The sequence below is a fragment of the Rosa rugosa genome, chromosome 1 (assembly GCF_958449725.1).
Source record: "Rosa rugosa chromosome 1, drRosRugo1.1, whole genome shotgun sequence".
NCBI classification, from domain to species: domain Eukaryota; kingdom Viridiplantae; phylum Streptophyta; class Magnoliopsida; order Rosales; family Rosaceae; genus Rosa; species Rosa rugosa.
The window spans coordinates 48,223,338-48,241,991 of record NC_084820.1 but is presented as its reverse complement, the minus strand read 5'-3'; the positions used below and the strand labels follow the sequence as shown (position 1 = coordinate 48,241,991).

Below are 18,654 nucleotides of genomic sequence, written 5' to 3'. Positions count from 1 at the left end.
ACTTCGATAATTCGGGAGTTCGGGTGGGATTTGTCAAACAAACATACATACAAACAAAGAATATATATCGTATATATAGTTTTTTTTTTCAACCCAAAAGTCTAAGGAGGGCTTGAGTCCTCCCACCCTTATACCTAGATCCGCCACTGTGCAAAAGTATTGAGGATTTCTTTGGCCATCAAAGGGACCAGTTGGTAAGAGGCATCTTTTCAAGCAGTAAACGCCACATTTGATAGGATTGTGTGGTGGCTGGCTCATACGGGCGATGAAGCTACCACTATAGCACGATCCGGATAATAAAGCTGTAGACTGCCCTATCAGTAATCCAAGCCAAATACAAACCAACACTTCACAGCTTACTTTGTTTCCCTCCATTGCCATATCTGTTCAAACAAACACCTAGGCTTCCTTAACTAGCAGATTGAATGCTACTGAAATGTGAGTTTCCCTAGCCTCATTGATATACTATAGGTGGTTGTGGTAAATATGGTATAGCATTTAAAGGAAATCCTCTATCCTTGCAGAAACATTATATGTTTCAATGAAAAGTACCTAATTTGATTACCAGTTAGTGTCAGGATTTAGACAACACACTCTTATTACCTGTGAAATTGATTAAATTAATTTCCTTTGTTTGACATGGCTTCTTTCAAATGGACAGATTATTGTTGATGGATTCTGTTAGTTAAACGAGAACGGAGAATCTACTGTGTCTGTGTGTAAGTAACTTTCTGCTGTCCTGTTCATTTCTTTTGGAATATTACTATGACTCGGCTCTAACTTCATGCCATGACTACACACACTTGAACAAACTGCATGCTTCTACACCATGCTGAAAGGCTTGTTGGATCTCTATTAAAAGCACGTCGAAGTAGTTTCCCAGACATTAGATCAGGCACAGATACAGCCAAAAAAAAAAAACAACTTAGGTACGACCACAGTGGGAGTCGAACCCACGACCTTTTGATCCGAAGTCAAACGCGCTAATCCACTGCGCTATGCGGTCATCTTGTTACATGGTGTACTGTTATCACTATACAACCTGTGAAGAAGAAATGGATTTCTTGAGTTTGGCAACGTTTAATTGTTTGTGAAGTTCTTGTTCACTAACCCGTAGTAAAGCAAAGGCAGCTGCCTGGCTACAAACAATTAAACAAAGAAGGGAAGCACTTTGTAATTGTATATACACAATGAATCAGTTATCAAAATCTCCCGCATCGATATGAATATATCACGGTCAATCACCCTAGCTAGTGATAGATAGGAAAAAAAAAACCTAAAAGATAGAAGATACAAAATCAATGCTTTAGGCTCTGCATGAGTATCTAATTGAACTCTGTGCTCTGCTTCTTCTAATTAAATCAATGCCTAAGCCTGGGTGCCACTCAAGGATTTCATCTGAATGTGGCTGTTGTCATTAGGCAAGGCCTCGTAAGAACCCATTCTCCGAATACCAACCGACTTGGCAGTCATTGCATAGGTGACCATCACAATCAGCAACACGAACATTACGTGCACCAAGAACACTAGATCCAGAATGGCCACAGCCCTGAACTTGGACTCGTCCAAATCACACTTGGTTGAACCCTCGACTCCATTGACCACATCAAGAAGCTTGTGGCAGCCCTCGGGGATGAAGGCATCCACGGAGAGGGAGAGGCCCGTCTGCAGGACCCACAGGCCCTGCAGAGACATGGAAGCGCCCAAGCCTACGTCTGCCAAGAATAGTCTTGGCTGGCAAGCTAAGACGAGGCAGAGGATTGAGGCTTGGGCGGATATCCTTCCTGAGATGGAGTCACATTTGGCCTGAAGGTCGGATGTCTGGACGGCTGCGGCGCCCCAAGAGACAAATGACTGCAAGTAGAAGAGGGCGGCGGCGAGGCCGAAGATGAGGTCGGTGGGGAGGGGCAGCAAAGATGGGATCCACTCGGAGAGAAGGAGCGCCAGTGTGAGGAGTAGAAAGAGGAAGAGGGAGGCGGCGGACTGGAGGGAGGTGAAGTAGTGGACCGGCGTGCGACCCTTGAGGAGTGGATCGGCGTCTAAGGAGGCGACTGTTCGGTGGACTATGGCGACGGCGAGGAATGCAATGACGAGGTAGAGCTGGAGGAACTTGAGGCGGTGATTGTGGGATGATGAGGAGGTGGAGAGAGGGAAAGGGTGGTAGGGTCTAGCGAAATAGGACTGTGGGAATCTCAGGTGGTTGCGGGTGGTGGCGATCATGTGGTAGAGTCCCAGTGAGACCAGTGCTGTGGACGACATCATCTGGTACACTAGGGCTGCCATATCTCTTTGACTCTTTCACTCTCACTATGTCTGGGTTTCTTTATCCATGCAGTGTTGTATTACTCTATAGTTGCAGATGCATGCACGTACTCTAGCTCTGTACGTTTGAGCAAACTATCCTTCTTGATTCCTCTTCAAACCTTGTTAGCTTGTTTGATTTCAATGGCGAAGAATATATGCCTGGGACCTAGACAAAACAAAAGAAATTTTGTTACCCAAACTGTCATACAAAAATTCACATCCATTCATGAAATTTATACTGATTACAATGTCTCATATATAATGTAATAACTTCCTCATCGCTCTATTCTGTTAGATTCAATTGTATTTCTCACTATTATGAAAGGAAACAATTTAATTTCATTCATCCAGTAATCATCCACAACTTAAAGAATACATATCTTATATAAACCAACAAATTAAACAAACTCCATAGATAATGACCTATGGTAGACTATCAACCAACGCTCACAACTCACAAGTGTACGAACTAAATATATCAATTAAGAGAACCAAAAAAAAAAAAAAAAAATACATGGAACTTCCTCTAAGGAATGTCCTCGATCGACATCTACAGGCTAGGGGTCTATGATCTATTAATGAAGATTCAAACTCTGAACAGCAGATTGGCGAAACATGATTACAAAATAGGTTTCATACGTGATCTCTTAGAATGCACAAAAAGATAATCATTCCTGAATAAAAAACCTTGAAAAAATATAAGATAAAAATAGAGAAATGAAAAAGTTTGTATAATTAAGGACATACTTGGAGATGGAGATTTGAGCCAATTGAGCAATCTGAGTTTTTTCCAACAAAAAAAACAACACAAACTGATCAACAAATTCTTCAGCAACCTGTAAAGTAATTGACTATATTACAAAATTAAAATTAAAATCTTAAATAATATGGAAATTTTCAATATTCAAGAATAAATACCATCTGGGCAAAACTTGTTAGGCTCGACGACTACATCGATCATATGCGTGAACGTAGGAAAAAAACACTTTGTTTCTTTTTCTTTTCGAGGTCTAGGCGAGACGGTCCAAATGAATTTAAGGGAAAGAGGGGCCGAGGACCCATCTTGTCCCTTAGTAGTTCCACCCTTGTTTGATTAGTTCCTCACCAACCAAATATTTTGAATGATACACAATTGAGGTATACTAGGAATTCTTATGTTGCATTGCCATGAAAGATGGTGTAGTTGTGAGTATTTAGTAAAAGAGAAGAGACGAATGGTAACGCATCATGGACAAACAAGATCTGGCCAAAGGCAAAGAAGTTTGGTCCACCCGAAGACGAGAAGCAATGAAATGGGAAGTGTAATCAGTTCTAATTTTTATGATGCCCTACTTTTAGCTGATTCCAGATGAAGGCTAAAGAAATCAGTACATGATTTGAGAGGGTCTTTAATTTTACTGTACGACTATGAATCTCAACATTGCAGGCTATGGAGAGGAAACTTCAAGAAATGTAAGGTTTCAGTGAGGGTTGGGAAATAAGAGGTAAAAACAGTTTCACTCTGCAGCTAAAAATAGGTTTACTAATATTGGTATTACCTATTTTTAGCCAAAAATAGATAGACTATACCGCAAGCCTCGATCTCCTTCCTTTTTCACGCAGCCCTCTTCTCTCTTCACTCTTATCCCTCTTACTCTTCAATTTCTCATTGCATAGGAGAGATGACTTTGATTTTGAGTCTCAGTTTTTATTACTTGAGATGAAAGAGAAATACATGCGCGCACTTCCTCAAGTATCTCATGAAAAACAAAACATTGAGGTAGAGTAAATTACCTTTTGCTTCAGAGATCGACACCTCCCAGCTAGCTTCATAATGGAGAGATGCTTAAACATCTTGTCAGCTAATTAAGGTCTTTGTTCCTTTAGATACAACTCCTCGCTTCACAAATTGGAAAAATTTGGTCATATCTGTTTTAATTTTTAATTTAATTTTTTTTTATTTTAGCCAAAGTCAAATACAAATATAGCGTATTCTAAAATATATATATATATATATATATATATATATATATATATACAAATATAGCGAAAATTAGACATAATAATAACCCAATCAGGAGTGCGACAAAATAACTGGAATCGGTATATTTGGAGAATAACCTCATTCTTCATTATGCTTATGCAAGCACCATGTAGAGCAATCACCCGTCCACATTCATGAACCATTCTTTTGTCAAAAGGACATTACGTACCCTACTTCCTCTATGCCTTGGGATTATAGGTCTCACATGCATCAGCACACAAACATATTATTATCATTCATCACTTCTCCATTCTTACTCATGCTTTTCTTTTTTTGTTCATTTTGCGAAGTACTATTTGACTTCCTTTGTAATTTTAAACCTTCCTAAGGATACTATGGTTCTTTAGCCTTTGTTTCCGTCACAAAATTACATCTTTTAGGTTAATTAAGCATCATGTCATACTCATTCTCAATTTGGCTGAATTTTATCATCGTCTCTCTCTCTCTCTCTTGCTTCATCTCTTCTTCTCTCTTCATTCACTCCATCTCCCCTACCTTAATCAATTACATAATTTTAACACTCAAATTAGCTAACCTATCTAGGGATGGCAATAATCCCCATCGGGTAGGGTATCCATCGGGTATTCGACTCTAATGGGGAAAAATTCGGGAAAAATCGGGTAATGGGGATGGGGATCCCCAGTATTCGAATTCTGAAATCGGGTACGGAGAGTGGATAGTATTTTGATCCCCATCCCGATACCCACCCAATAAGAATTATATATATATACAGGGCTTCTTAGGTGCGGATATCCGCACTTTTTGCTTAGGTGCGGATTTCCGGTTTGTACCCACTTTCCAATCACATTTTCACATCTTAACCGTTCAGTTTTTAGGTCCTAATGTATAGATCACCTCTGCAAAATTTCAGCCAATTTGGTGATTGTTAAGGCATTCAAAACTGCAAATTACAACAATATATACGAACGGTTCCGGTTCGACAGATTCGGTTCGTTCGTGTAAATTGCAGTTTTGGATGTCTTAACGATCACCAAATTGGCTGAAATTTTGCAGAGATGATCTATACATTAGGACCTAAAAACTGAACGGTTAAGATGTGAATGTGTGATCGGAAAGTGGGGAAAAACCCAAAATCCGTACGTTTTTGCTTAGGTGCGGATATCCGCACCTGAGCAAGGTTCTATATATATATATATATATATATATATATATATTATATTTTTTTTTGATATTATTTATAAATAAATATTTATGTAAACTTCATATTTTTGTCAATATTTAAATTCTGTTTTTTTGATATTATTCAATTCACCTTGTTGGAGTGAATGAGCAAGTTGTTAGGTTACACTAAGCAGTTGATTATGAAATTTTTTTGTCGAATGCAGGGTTTTTTTTTTTTTTGAACGCGTGGGGTGTCAGTCCATTAATAGTAAAGTAGGAAACATTACAAATGACTCACCCGGACTCCGGGCAACGACAGAAGAGAGCCATGAATGAATAACCTAAAGCAAGCCCTAGACTACTCAAAACATAAGTAACCATAGGATTAAGCTCCAACGATTCAAGTAACCTTGACACTACTAGGGAGGATCCGAACGCAGCCAAGACCCTTCCCCAATATTATTCTTAAAGCAGAGGCTCAAAGAAAAAAGAAAAAATGCTAGCTTAAATCTAAAAAAACCTAGATTTAAAACCCTAAAGAAAACAGAGCCCAACAAAGCAGACCCTGCCCTAGCCCAGCAACAGAGACCCAAGATGAGGCCCAACACATCAGCCGCAAACCATGAACCCGGCCAAACCCGCCTGGATGCCCGCCGGAGTACTCGCCGTCGACCACCAATGCCACATGCATCCACCATGTCGATCCAGTCCAGAAAAGAAGGAAGAAGCCATCATCCTTCAAGTTCCAGCCAAACCGGAAGGAGCAGCGACCACACGACCAGGAGAAGACCACTGAGAAACCAGACGAGTCCGACATCCACCTCCTCCACCGCTCAAACCCAGCGTGCATGACCTCACCCATCGTCTCACAAGCCGCTAGATGCTCCAGATCGGACCCGATCCAAGGCACTTATTTGCCCCCACTCTCACTACCCAACCCGAAGGGGGAGCAGAACAGCAGGAGACCAAGGAGACCCGTCCGACGACGACATCAAGGCGACGCGCCGTCAGACGGAGAGAAGAAAAGGGAAGTGACTACTGTTCCTCGGGAGAGACGAGAGAAACAACCCTTAGGGTAACAACGACAGTGAGTTAAATGTTAATGAATGCAGGCTTTTATTGTTCTTTTTTAAGCAAGACTTGTATTTGTTTTTGTTTGATTGAAATAAAGAATTTATTTTATTTTGATGTTTCATTTTAACTTCATACTTTACCATCAATAATTATTTGTATGAAATATATAATAAATTAATAATTGTTCAAGTAAATTCAGAATATGTGTCTGGCCCAAACTCTAGGTTACTTGACCTAGTTGTAATAGAGTTTTGAATTAGAGATATTATCAGAGATATTCATAGATATCCGATTAATTGTACGATTATCTTTCCTTTATAACTTTGATTCTATGTCTTGTAATCCCTTATATAAAGAGGCCCCTATTATCAATGAAAGTACGACTCAATTCTCTCCCAATTCAGTTTTCCTTAAACACATTATCAGCACGAAACCCTAACCCTGAAACAAATAGCCAAACCCTGATTCAAAAAGCTAAAACCCTAAATTCGAATACAAAACCTTGAAGCCTTTTCTGCCTCCACCTCACATCTTGAAGCCCTCCACACCAGGAATCCAGAACCGGCGGCAGAACAACCAAAACCGGCTGGAAACCTACAGAACTGCCACCGGAAGCTCCAAACCACCCGCAGCAAATACTCAACCGGTTCACCACCTTCCGGACCTCCAATTGCTACCAAATTTTTCCAGCGGCAGCGTCTTGATCTCAGGATCTGGGAACCGGAAATTTTTTTCCTAGAACCGGCCTTAAAATTTCTGAACCGGCCACTAAAAGCAGCTGCACCGTTGAACTGCCAGAGAGAAGAAAAAAGAAAAAAAAAAAAGGAAAGGAAAAGAAGGCAGCCCAGAAGCCCAAGCCCAAAGGCCACTGACGCAGGCTCACCTCTGCAACCACATCACCTCCGGCCACTTTTTCGACCACCTCCGGAGACTTTTACGGCCACTTTATGGTGACTTTTTCAGGTCAAATTTTCCGGCGACCTATTTCAAGGTACTAAAAGTTCCAGTTTTTGAGTTTTTATTCAATTTCTCTTCTTTTTCTCGGGGACTTGCAAACTCCCTTCTTCTACTCTCCCCCTTTCTTCATCATAGGGGAGACCTAATTAAGCCAAATTGTGGGGGTTCGTGCTCACTCCAAGCTTGGAGCTTGTAGAGTCCACCAAACTTAGAGTTTGTTGAGAAGTTATGATCGACCACAAATACATCATTGTTTCGATTTAATCCAATTCCTCTTGGAATCGGATTTCTTGGAAGCGACTACGCTCAGAAATCCCTAATTTCTTGGAAGCGACTAAATTCAGAAATTCTATTGTTTTCGTGGTAGCCTTTTTCGCTCTGAAACTAACCCTAATTTCTTGTTCTCTTTCAGGATGAGTAACCTGAACAAATTGGACTTCGTTCCATTGGGAACAACTGGCTCGCTCTAGATATCACAAGTGGGTTCGTGATGTCCGCCAGCATCTCAAGGCCGATGGAATCTTGGATACGATTCTCGAGTCTAGCCAGGACGTGCTAATTGTTGAGCAAGCTCAAGCTTTGGAAGCAAATAGAGCAGCCTTGGAGGCAAATAAGGGGAAAGCCATCATCCTAATGACTTGTCATATGGATGATTCGCTCCAGTACGAGTATATGAATGAAGAAAACCCCAAAAGATTGTGGGTCTCACTCGATGAAAGATTTGGCAACGTCCGTGACTCCCTGCTTCCTGACCTAGAAGTGAGATGGCATAGCCTCCGCTTCTGTGATTTCAAGACAGTTCTTGACTACAAATCGAAAGCACTTCGCATTAAATCCTTGATACAATTCTGTGGAAAATATATCACAGATGCGATGTTGATTGAGAGGACTCTCTCTACCTTCCCTGTCTCTGCTTTGATGGTTGCAAAGAACTATCAAATTAATGTTACTGCAGGACGTATCACAAGATTTCATGAGCTCATTGGAGCTATGAATGTCGCTGAAAAGCATGACAACATCATTGTGAAGAACTATAATTTGAGACCCGTGGGAACAGAGCATATTCCGGAGTCTAATTATAGTCGCACCCCTAAGGGAGGGCGCCAAGAGCGAAACCCTAAATCTAGGGACAATTCTGAACATTCTGGTCCATATTCTCGTTCTAATGAGGAAGGTAACAACCAAAATAGGCGGACACGGAACCGAAGAGGTCAACGTGGAAAGAAAGAGAGAGGCAACGCCTTTGGCCATGTTGGTGGCGCCACCAACACTACGAGCCATCCTTATAACGCTTTCAAAATACCTCAATCAATGGAGTTTGAGCACAGAGATGTATGTTCTCGATGTGGAGTGTCCGGTCATTGGGCACACATTTGTAGAGCTCGTAGAAATATTGTCACCGCCTACAAAACATATTGTGAAGCAAGAGAAGCTCACTATGTGGAACAAGAAGATCAAGAAGATGACCTAGAGTGAAGGGTTGAAGACTTCAAATCTGGCTGGGATCAATAGATCACCAATTCTGTTTTTTAAGTCTTTATTTTTCCATGAGATGTAACAGGCAATTGCTATATACTTTGTAGTAAATGCCATTGGTTTAGTTTTTCTTCACATAGGCTCATCCAAAATGAGTATGATGTCTAGGAAGGTTTTGAGATAAGTGGTACTTAAGCGAGCTTTGCTCCACCGACATCTCTCTACTCACCTAGTCATATTTATTTTGGAGTTACTGAAAGAAGTCAAACGTCTACCTTTGTTTTGCATCAGCTAGCATTTGGATTAGATTCTCCTAATGGTTAAGAGACAATGATGTACTCTGTTGGCTTATGAATAAAATTTCGAGTTCTTTTCATTATGACTCCATTTTGATTCTGAGCATATTATTTTGTGACTACGATGGCTGGGCCATCAGTATTAATTCAAGGACAAGGAATAGCCCAAGTTCCCCTTGCCAAATGGCACCTTGATTACTGTCACAAAAACTCTCTACGCTCCTAGGGCAAATCGCACCTATGAATAGCCAAAGGATTCCATGTGAAAACGCATGTAGAGAATGGAAATGAGTTCCTTTACAATACCTCTAATGATTGCGAACAAAGACACATCTTAGAGAAGTTTATGTGTCTCTCTAGTGGACTCTATGTCACTATTCGAGCTATTAAATCCAATAAAGTTATGAGAGAAGATCTCTTGGATTTAGACACATATTGGTTTTGTCACGACAGGATAGGTCATCCTGGTCATGATATGATGATCCGTCTACTAAAGTCTTCACACGGATATCCATTCTCTCGAGCGAAACGAATCATGAATCAAAAATTGATTCCTGGACTAAGTGTGACTGCCGCCTCTGCCTTTGGCGTCGTCGTCGTCCACCACTAGCCTAGGACTGGCACAGTCCCTATCCATGACCCCATGGATGGCGTCCATCATGGTGATGGCGTCCATCATGGTGATGGCGTCCTAGGTGTTGCTGCAATCATCGACTTTGCTTTAAATAGCGTTTCAGACACTCAGGCCCAACCAAAATCGTCATTGGTTACTTCTAAAGCCTCTCGCTCGTTTTACAAAGCCTGTTCCTTAGGAAAATTAGGACTGAGACCGCCCTATGCAAAGGATATGAAAATACTCATTCTGTTCTTACATAGAGTCCGTGGGGATTCTGTGGACTAGTTCAACTAACTTGCGGACGTTTAAATATCTCATGATGTTAGATGACAAGCAAACACGCTGGTCACATGTTGTGCCATTATCCACTTGTAATGCTGCTTATGCTACACTCCTAGCACATATCATATGACAACGGGCTCATTCCCCGGATCATCCTATTCAGTCAATTGGATTTGACAATGCTAGAGAGTTTACATCGAATACTTTCGATGGTTGTTGCAATGGGACTAATGTTTGACATCATATTCCCATGAACACACCCAAATGGTCTCGCGGAAATGACTACGGTGGTAGCCCGGATATTGGTAATGCGCACCAATCTCCTTATATCTGCTTGGGGTGATGCAATATCGCATGCAGCTATGCTAATTAGTCTATGACCCACCGCTACTCACTCTATCTCTGCGTTACAGCTAGTGACTGGGTACAAGTATTTCGTACTTAGGCACATTTGAGTGAGCCATTTATGTGCCGATTGCGCCGCCACAGCGCACTATAATAGGTTCTTACATACGAATGGGCAACTCAGTTGGATTTGAGACTCTAACAATCGTCCGCCACTTAATGCCCTTGCAAGACGATCTCCTTACAACTAGATTTGCGGGTTGTCACTTTGATGAGACAGTCTTCCCGTCGTTAGGGGGAGATAAGAACACGAATGTTCAGCAGGATCGACAGGAATTGTCGTGGTCTGTCCGCACTATGTCTCATCTTGATCCCTGTTAAAGTGACGAGATCACACATCTGCTGCAAATATGCGTGCAAGGAAGGACGTCCCTACTAGAGAACGTAACGCCACCCTACACGGAGGTAGGCATGGCGCCAATGCCAAAGAGAGTGGCACTCTGGCGTTATAGGCCATGGCCCAGCTAGGCATGCATGGGAAGCCTGTGGGTTCAAAGGATACTTTGGCACAACCCAATCCTTAGATCATCGACACTCAAAATCCGTCTCATGAGAATCTTTCGGATTATGGTTATCGTTGGGGGACGCCTCAACGTCAGAACCTACTCTTGAGAATATAAAGCTCTTTGAAAATTACACTAGTGTACATGAGACGTGGGATAGAAACTCCATCATAATTGATGATGTAGTTGAGCATGAGTTTGTTGAGTCCGATGATATTGAACCACACTCCGTTGATGAATGAATGCCAACGTAGAGAAATTTGGCCTAAATGGAAAGATGCGATCCAGGTTAAGTTGGATTCTCTAATGAAGAGGAAAGTTTTTTGAGCTAGTGATGCCAACACCTCCTAACATAAAACCTATTGACTAATGGGTCTTCGTTAGAAAGCGTTTTGAGAAAAAGAGATGGTAATCTCGCCTTATGGCGCAAGGCTTCTCACAAAACGTCCTGGAATCAACTACGATGAGACATATTCTCTCGTAATGGATGTCATTGCACTCCACTACCTTGTCAGTTTGGTAGTTTCTAAATAACTGAACATGCAGCTTACAAATGTGGTCACTACGTATCTCTATGGGGATCTAGATACGGAATATATATGAAGGTTCATGGTGAACTCCATTTTACCCAAGTCAAGTGGCTCTAGACCACGGAGCGCGTTTTACAAAGAGGTTGAAACACTCACTAAAGTGACTACTTGATTTGGAAGGGATATGCCCACGCTTTTCCATTACAAGTTTCGGATTCTATCACAGTTCATGTTGGACATGCTCTTCATTGGAAGCCCTTAAAGAGTTAAGGGTAACCGCTGAACACTTGAAATCCGATTTTGAGATGAAAGATTTTGGGAGAGCACGATTATGTCTCAGTTTGGAATCTGAGCATCGTGTTGATAGATGCTTACGCATTTTGACAAGGTCAACCCTTCAAGCACCTCAATGATCGTCCGTAGTCTTGATCCTGAAAAGGATCCTCTTCGTCCAAAGGATGATGACGAAGATGTGCTATAGGCAGAAGTGTCTTACTTAAGTACAATAGGCGCATTATTGTAGTTAGCTCAATTAATGCACAAGACCGGACATCTCATTTGCCGTGAACTTGTTAGCTAGATATAGCTTTGCGCCAATGCGACGCCATTGGATTGGCGTAAAAGATATTTTTCAGTACTTGAGATGTACGATTGATATGAGCTTGTTCTGTCCCTACAGAGAGACGATGGATTCGGACCCATCACACACCAGGAACGCCGCCAACACTGGCCTGCGTCCTCTATCCCCATCCCAAAACAACATGTGTTTTGGAAGGTTTTGCTGATGTTGGGTATCTCTCTGACCCACACAAAAGTCTTCCCAAACTGATTAAGTGTTCACCATGGGTAAAGACCGTGATATCTTGGAGGTCTACAGAACAAACCCTTGTCGCTATATCTTCGAACAATGCAGAGATTATTGCTCTTCATGATGTGGTTCGTGAATGTATATGGATTGGATCCATAATTATGCATGTTCGAACAATTGTGGTTTGAAGTCTACCACAGATGACCCTACAAGCATTTAAGATAATGCTACTTGTTTTGAACAAATGAAGCAAGGCTACATCAAAAGCGACAACACCAAGCATAATCAGCAATAACAGACTCTCCTCAATATCAAAGTGAACTAGGTTCAATCTGAGGACAGTGTGGTAGACTTGTTCACTAAGTCATTGTCTAAATTCCACTTTCGAGAAACATGTTGGTAGCATCGATCGTTTGAGAAAGTTATCCGAACTCCCATGACCGTAGTCATCAGGGGGAGATGCAGACATCAGGGGGAGATGTCTACATGTATGGTCTCGAAACGTAAAGGGTGTGTTGTGCTCTTTTTCCCCTTCGACCAAGGTTATTTTTGTCCCACTGGGTTTTTGTTACTCGGCAAGGTTTTTAATGAGGCAACGAGAGGAGCACCACATTTGGGCGGCACAAGGGGGAGTGTTCAAGTAAATCCAGAATATGTGTCTGACCCAAACACTAGGTTACTTGACCTAGTTGTAATAGGGTTTTGAATTAGAGATATTCTCGGAGATATTCATAGATATCCAATTAATTGTACAATTATCTTTCCTTGTACAACTCTAATTCTATGTCTTGTAATCCTTTATATAAAAAGGCCCCTATTATCAATGAAAGTACGACTCAATTCTCTCCCAATTCAATTTTTCTTAAACAATAATATTGTTAATGGGGATTTGGGGGGGGGGGGGGGGGGGGGGGGGGACGGGGACCTAATCCCCAATGAGGATGGGGACGGGGAATTAATCCACAGTTTCTTATTACGGGGATTGGGGTGGGTAAGGGGATGGAGAATGAAATCGGGTATGGGGATGGTAATTTAATCTCCTTACCCTACCCTCCCCATTGCCATCCATAAACCTATCTTCACTTTTCCATCATCATATCATCAAATTACATCATCCATCAACAACCACCATAATTCAAGGAGAAGAATGATGAAGGAGCCATAACCATTAATGTGTCAAGCTTCTAGTAGTTCACTTCTTTCTCCTTAACCTCTTTAATTGGGACTTCCAAATCTGACAGCACAACTTTTTATGGGTTTTTTTTTTTTTTTGCAAAGAGTATTTGGTCGCACGTACAGTTGCTCTAAAAAGAGTTTTCTGAACGTAAAACTGATGCTACAACTTCAACCACAAAGATGATTTAGCTAAGCTAATATTCAGATTTCAGTAGTACAAGTGAAGTTGCAGTTAAGATATTAGCAGACTCCTCTATAAAGTTACAAAAAGACCTTTTGTTTTGTCGGGGCATTTTTGGTAGGAGTTGTACAGCAGTGTAATCGTCATGGCTGAACCCAAAATCTTGTCACCCTTTGTCTGAGTTGGCGAAAACTAGACCCAGCAAACTTCAAAGAACTGAAAATCTTAGAAAGTCCAAAAATTAATGGTTCAACCCTTTGGCCAGAAACTCCCTAGGTGGTTTTTCAGGTTAAGGAGTTAGATTGATTTTTTTGAGGCATAACAAACAAAATTTGTTTAGGGCTAGTCTATTGCTATAGAGAGTTGGTATAATTTAATGTACCAATACGTTAGTGCATGTCGTAGAGCTTGATGTACTATTTTTTGTACCAACTCTTAATTGATGAATGTGTCATATATATGAGTTTGTTGAGGTGGTTGGGACGATAGTTGAGGGAACCATTTGTGCAGTTTTTGGGCTATGATGGTGAAGATGAAAGGAATGGGGTAGTGTACGTGTTTCGTTGCCGACGGAGGGAGAATTGGTAGAAGCGGTGCTTTGAGGCTATGCTGGATTGGTTGTGGCCTCAAAGCGTATGGCGGTGGAGTTTTGTCAGTAGGCAAGGATGGGGTTGAAAGCTGCATCTCTAGTCGATGGTAGAGGGATGTCTGCAATCTAAAACTAGCGGATGAGGAGGTGGTAGGTGTTTTGCACCAATCCAACGATAAGAATCTTCTGTTACCGGTGGTGGCTCCGTGGAGAAAGAAATCGGGTGGTGACAGACTTCTTTTTGGTTTTTTTTCTAGGATTTATAAATTTATTTTGTGTGTGTGTGTGTGTGTGTTTTAGGTCTAGTAACATGTCCCTACTTTTGTGAGTTAGGGTTTGGAAATTGTGGTCTTGTTGTTGCATGTGCCAATTCTATGACGTTATTCTTGAGAACTATGTTCTAAGTTTGATGCATTTTAGTTGTCCGTTAGAAATTATATCATAATATTTGTAGATACCTACTAGCATGACTAGTTTGCTATCTCACCAAGCATAAGTAACACCCTCTTTGGGACACCCACAAACCATGGTGAGGCCCAACCGCTACTTGCATCTTGTAGCCCTATGTTCAAGCTACGCTACGGTATCCGGAAGTCGCAAATCTGTCGCCGGGAAGCCACCTTTCCGGCCTTGCAAAGTTGCCTTCACAAACATGCTTTCTAGACTAGAATAGTGATTTTAGTCATCCCACATCTAAGAAAATGTAAAGGAGAAGCATTCCTTCACCTATAAAAGGAATGCCTCCTCCCACTTAAACACGATCCCATTACATCTTTTGTAATCCCCTTGGGCCGCAAGGCTCAACACACTAGTGTAACATTCAAGTGGACGTAGTTTCCCGCTAAGGCGGGAGACGAACCACTATAGATCTCGTGTCGCTCTCTCTCTCTCTCTCTAAAGCTAACTAGAGACCCCTCGGTCACTAACGTTAACAATATCCAATTAAATATGAATGAAAATGTAATTGATATTAACATTTTAAATCTAAAGGGTACATGTCTTATTTCCAATAGGTGTCTTTAGGAATAAGTGTGTCTCTAAAGGAGATAAGTGAATAGACACATTAGTTCACTCGGGCTTCTATATAAAATCATTGTCATATCTCCTCTAAAAAAAGATTGACAAAGATCAAGAGAATCAAATCAATGAGTTCTTCCTCATTTGTTCTACAAATCTTCTTTGTGACAAGAGAGTACAAAATATAATATATGGTTCGTCAAAGTCCAAAATTGCGGTGCTTTAATTTTAGATCATCAATTTTTGTATTCTAGAAAATGGGTGCCCATTGAATTGCATGCACAAGGGCATGGTCAAAATTCGTCTTTAGTCAATTGCATTATGCAAGCCTCAATCGAAAAATCAAGTTAGTAATTTCTCATTTTCTTGTTTTATAATGCTTTTATTTTTTGATAATTGCACTTTTACTTGCAATCTTTATCTTACATTCATTTGTCTACAAACTGCTTTTATTTTTTTGAGGATCGAACCATTACTTGCAACCCATACATATACATAGTCGTTTACGAACAATTTTTATTTATTGAGGACTAATCTATTTCTTCCAATCCTTCATTAAAATTTATGCTATTATGCCTCGGTATTGTCAACATGAATTACATGATGGTGAATTACACTCCTCATACATGGTCCGTTGGTATTTGGACACACTGACACAGTGTTTAAGAGAATAAAGTGGTTCACACTCGTTGTATTTTAACACTCCTCATACATGGATTATTTAGAGCACCGCCGTGCACTTGCACCAACATAAATGAATGGTTAGATTGCATTAAATACACTTTTTGTTTATTAAAAATAAAGTTGATAATAAATATCAAGGGGTGAGATTATTTTATAAGGATTTGGTCACTTACACCGTCGGTGCATAGAATAATTTCCATATAATCTGCGATCTTGCGTTTAAAATTTGGTTAAAAGTTAAGACTTGTCTAGCTCATGAGCGTCACTAATGCTGATAGACTCGTAACTACAAATCTTGGCAAGTGAGTAAGAGCGTGTGTCATGGTATCGAGACCAATCTAATCTAATGTGTTGTAATCTTTTCAATTATTAATTTCTGATTGAAAAGGTGTCCTATACCAGTTGTATGATCGGGTATGTTCTTATGGACCACCGTAAGAATAAAAGGAGGAACAAGACCAACTCTTTAAATACAGAACCAAACAAAAGAGAGAAAGAGTTGAAATTTAAAAAAAGGAAAAGGGAAAAGGCCAGCAGCAGCGTAGCCTCGAATGCTCTAAGGTCAGGTCTCTCTGCAATTACCCAAATCACTACGCATCTTCTTCTCTACAACTCCACATCCGATTTCTCAATTCTCGATCTGGGTTTCCTTTCACACGGTTCGTCTCTGTCTATCTTCCACTCCCCCATTCGATTGCGTTCAATTCCAGTTTTCCTTCACAAATTTCACTTCTTTTTTTTGTCTCTCTTGGCTAAATTTCGTTGCTTTCAGATCCAAACCTTGATGGGTTTCAAGCCCTGTTTGTATTACATCAACATTAGAGCAAAATCAGATTGAATTCTCGGGTTTCAAGCTTTGTGGTTTGAGCCTGGGCTATTGGGAACCTCTTTATAGCTCAGAGGGTGTGGCTAATTGTTCCGAGAATTGCTCACTTGGGTTTGGCTGAGAGTTTTTTGGATCAGTTGGAGTGAATTGAGAGTTTGGAGGATCTGTGGTTGTGTGGGAAATATATAATTTTAGTAGTAGACAATGTTCTATGGTGCATTAGTATGGGACCCTTGGCTCATTGTTGTCCAAATTGTGTGCCTTCAATGTCTGTACTATCTCACTCTTGGATTGTTCTTGGCAATTCTTGTTGGGACTCGCGTGTCCCGAATGAGCCTTGTGTATTTCTTTGATTATGCTACCGTCACCATTTCCACTGTCACCGGGTGGTGCGTCATTGCTTCCTTTGCGCTCAGTGCACTTGCAAGGTGAGAACTCCATTGTACTTCTCTTTCCGTTTGCAGTTCAATTCAATTAGATTCTTTTTCCTGTGTGTTTTCGTTTTATCTTGCTGGATGTATGCCGCTGCATTGAGTAGTTATGGTTTAGGAACACAAAGTGGGAGTGCATTCGAGTTTTATCTTGTGCTTGTAGAAGTAGAGCTAATAAAGTTTTTGAAAGGAAAAAGTGTGCTTGTCAATTGTGAAAACACCATTGAATATGCTGACATGAAGGGTTTAGGTAACTTCCCCTCTTCTTTGTTTACAGCGCTGGATATCTACTGCTTCTGATTGAGAGGTCAAAAAAGTGCTTAGATTTTTCAGTCACCCTGTACATCGTCCATCTCTTTATCTGCATTGGTTATGGGGGTTGGCCTTCTTCAATAACATGGTGGGTTGTAAATGGTACTGGAATTGGAGTGATGGCTTTGTTAGGTGAATACCTCTGCATGAGACGTGAACTGCAGGAGATCAAGATCACTACAACACGATATCGCTCAAGTAAGAGTCCCCCCACCACTTAGTATGTTAAAGTAAAACTAAAAGTGTGCAAAATAAAATTCTGTTGTTAATATACTTGTTGAATTAAACCTTCTTTTGGGTGCTAGTGATATTTCAGTCAAGTACCATTTTCAATTCAACATCATTAAGGACTTGATTTGTTATGCTGTTCTGCTACATTTTGGTTTGAGCATCAGGAACTTGCACTTCTTTCCTATTTGTTGGTAGTTTTCATTAAATCAAAACTCTTTCTGTTATTTCCTAGATGAAGAGAAAACAATAATCTTGCTACTTTAAATGCCTGCTTATTTAGTGAGATTCTACAGTCTCTAACATGTGTAGGAGGAACCTAAATGCTACAGATACACTGATTTTTAAAAAATGCAGTCACTATTATGCTTAGGTTTCAATTGGTCCAACTCTGTAAGAATTGATAAAAAGCAATTGCATAATTGCCCCTTTCTTTCTTCACAAGTTGTTGTAATGTATGCAAAATTAATTTGGAACCATCTCCATGCAGATGTTTGACCGAGTAGAAATGCAGCATGCAAGAATATTCTGGTGGGGTTATAGAGGATATTTTTTGTTTCTTTGGAGGAGCTTCAGGATAAAGCTCATGAACACCACATCCAATATTGGATGAGAAGAAATACTTTAATCTGTGGATTCTTTTGTCTATGCTGGTGGCAATTACATAGAACTCCTGTAGAAGTTTGACACAGTGCTTCAAATGATGGGAGGTTTGAGCACATGAGACTAGGTATGAAGTGTTATAGGAAAATCATAATGTACAATTTTAGGTGGAGCAATGAATATTGTGCTTCTGATTTCATTCTCTCTCTCT

At 40.6% G+C, this 18,654-nt stretch overlaps 2 protein-coding genes and 1 non-coding gene across 4 annotated transcripts; 1 reads left to right on the top strand and 2 right to left on the bottom strand.

The window, feature by feature from the left end:
- Positions 1–932: 932 nt before the first annotated feature.
- TRNAR-UCG (transfer RNA arginine (anticodon UCG)) lies at positions 933–1,006 on the bottom strand. The gene has a single exon. It is a non-coding gene; the product is annotated as a tRNA-Arg (tRNA).
- A 143-nt stretch (positions 1,007–1,149) lies between these two features.
- LOC133739659 (uncharacterized) lies at positions 1,150–3,733 on the bottom strand. Of its 2 annotated transcripts, none has more exons than XM_062167440.1 (3): positions 3,223–3,733; positions 3,052–3,140; positions 1,150–2,470 (listed from the first exon to the last, which is right to left on the bottom strand). In XM_062167440.1, exon 3 carries the CDS (start codon positions 2,281–2,283, stop codon positions 1,369–1,371), a length of 915 nt encoding a protein of 304 aa, XP_062023424.1. In that variant the 5' UTR covers positions 2,284–2,470; positions 3,052–3,140; positions 3,223–3,733; the 3' UTR covers positions 1,150–1,368. The 2 variants fall into 2 exon arrangements, with proteins under 2 accessions (XP_062023424.1, XP_062023432.1); XM_062167448.1 differs by having other exon boundaries at positions 3,052–3,083.
- A 12,787-nt stretch (positions 3,734–16,520) lies between these two features.
- On the top strand, positions 16,521–18,645 carry LOC133725183 (uncharacterized). The gene is made up of 4 exons (XM_062152327.1): positions 16,521–16,702; positions 16,816–17,297; positions 17,578–17,810; positions 18,331–18,645. The coding sequence occupies exons 2-4, from the start codon at positions 17,074–17,076 to the stop codon at positions 18,336–18,338; spliced, it is 465 nt and encodes a 154-aa protein (XP_062008311.1). The 5' UTR covers positions 16,521–16,702; positions 16,816–17,073; the 3' UTR covers positions 18,339–18,645.
- The last annotated feature ends 9 nt before the right edge of the window (positions 18,646–18,654 follow it).

Bases quoted from the DNA above. Each gene is read 5' to 3' on its own strand.
- LOC133739659 (XM_062167440.1), bottom strand. From the start codon at position 2,283: ATGGCAGCCCTAGTGTACCAGATGATGTCGTCCACAGCACTGGTCTCA.
- LOC133725183 (XM_062152327.1), top strand. From the start codon at position 17,074: ATGTTCTATGGTGCATTAGTATGGGACCCTTGGCTCATTGTTGTCCAA. The intron at 17,298-17,577 runs GTGAGAACTCCA...CTTTGTTTACAG, and splicing joins GCGCTCAGTGCACTTGCAAG to CGCTGGATATCTACTGCTTC.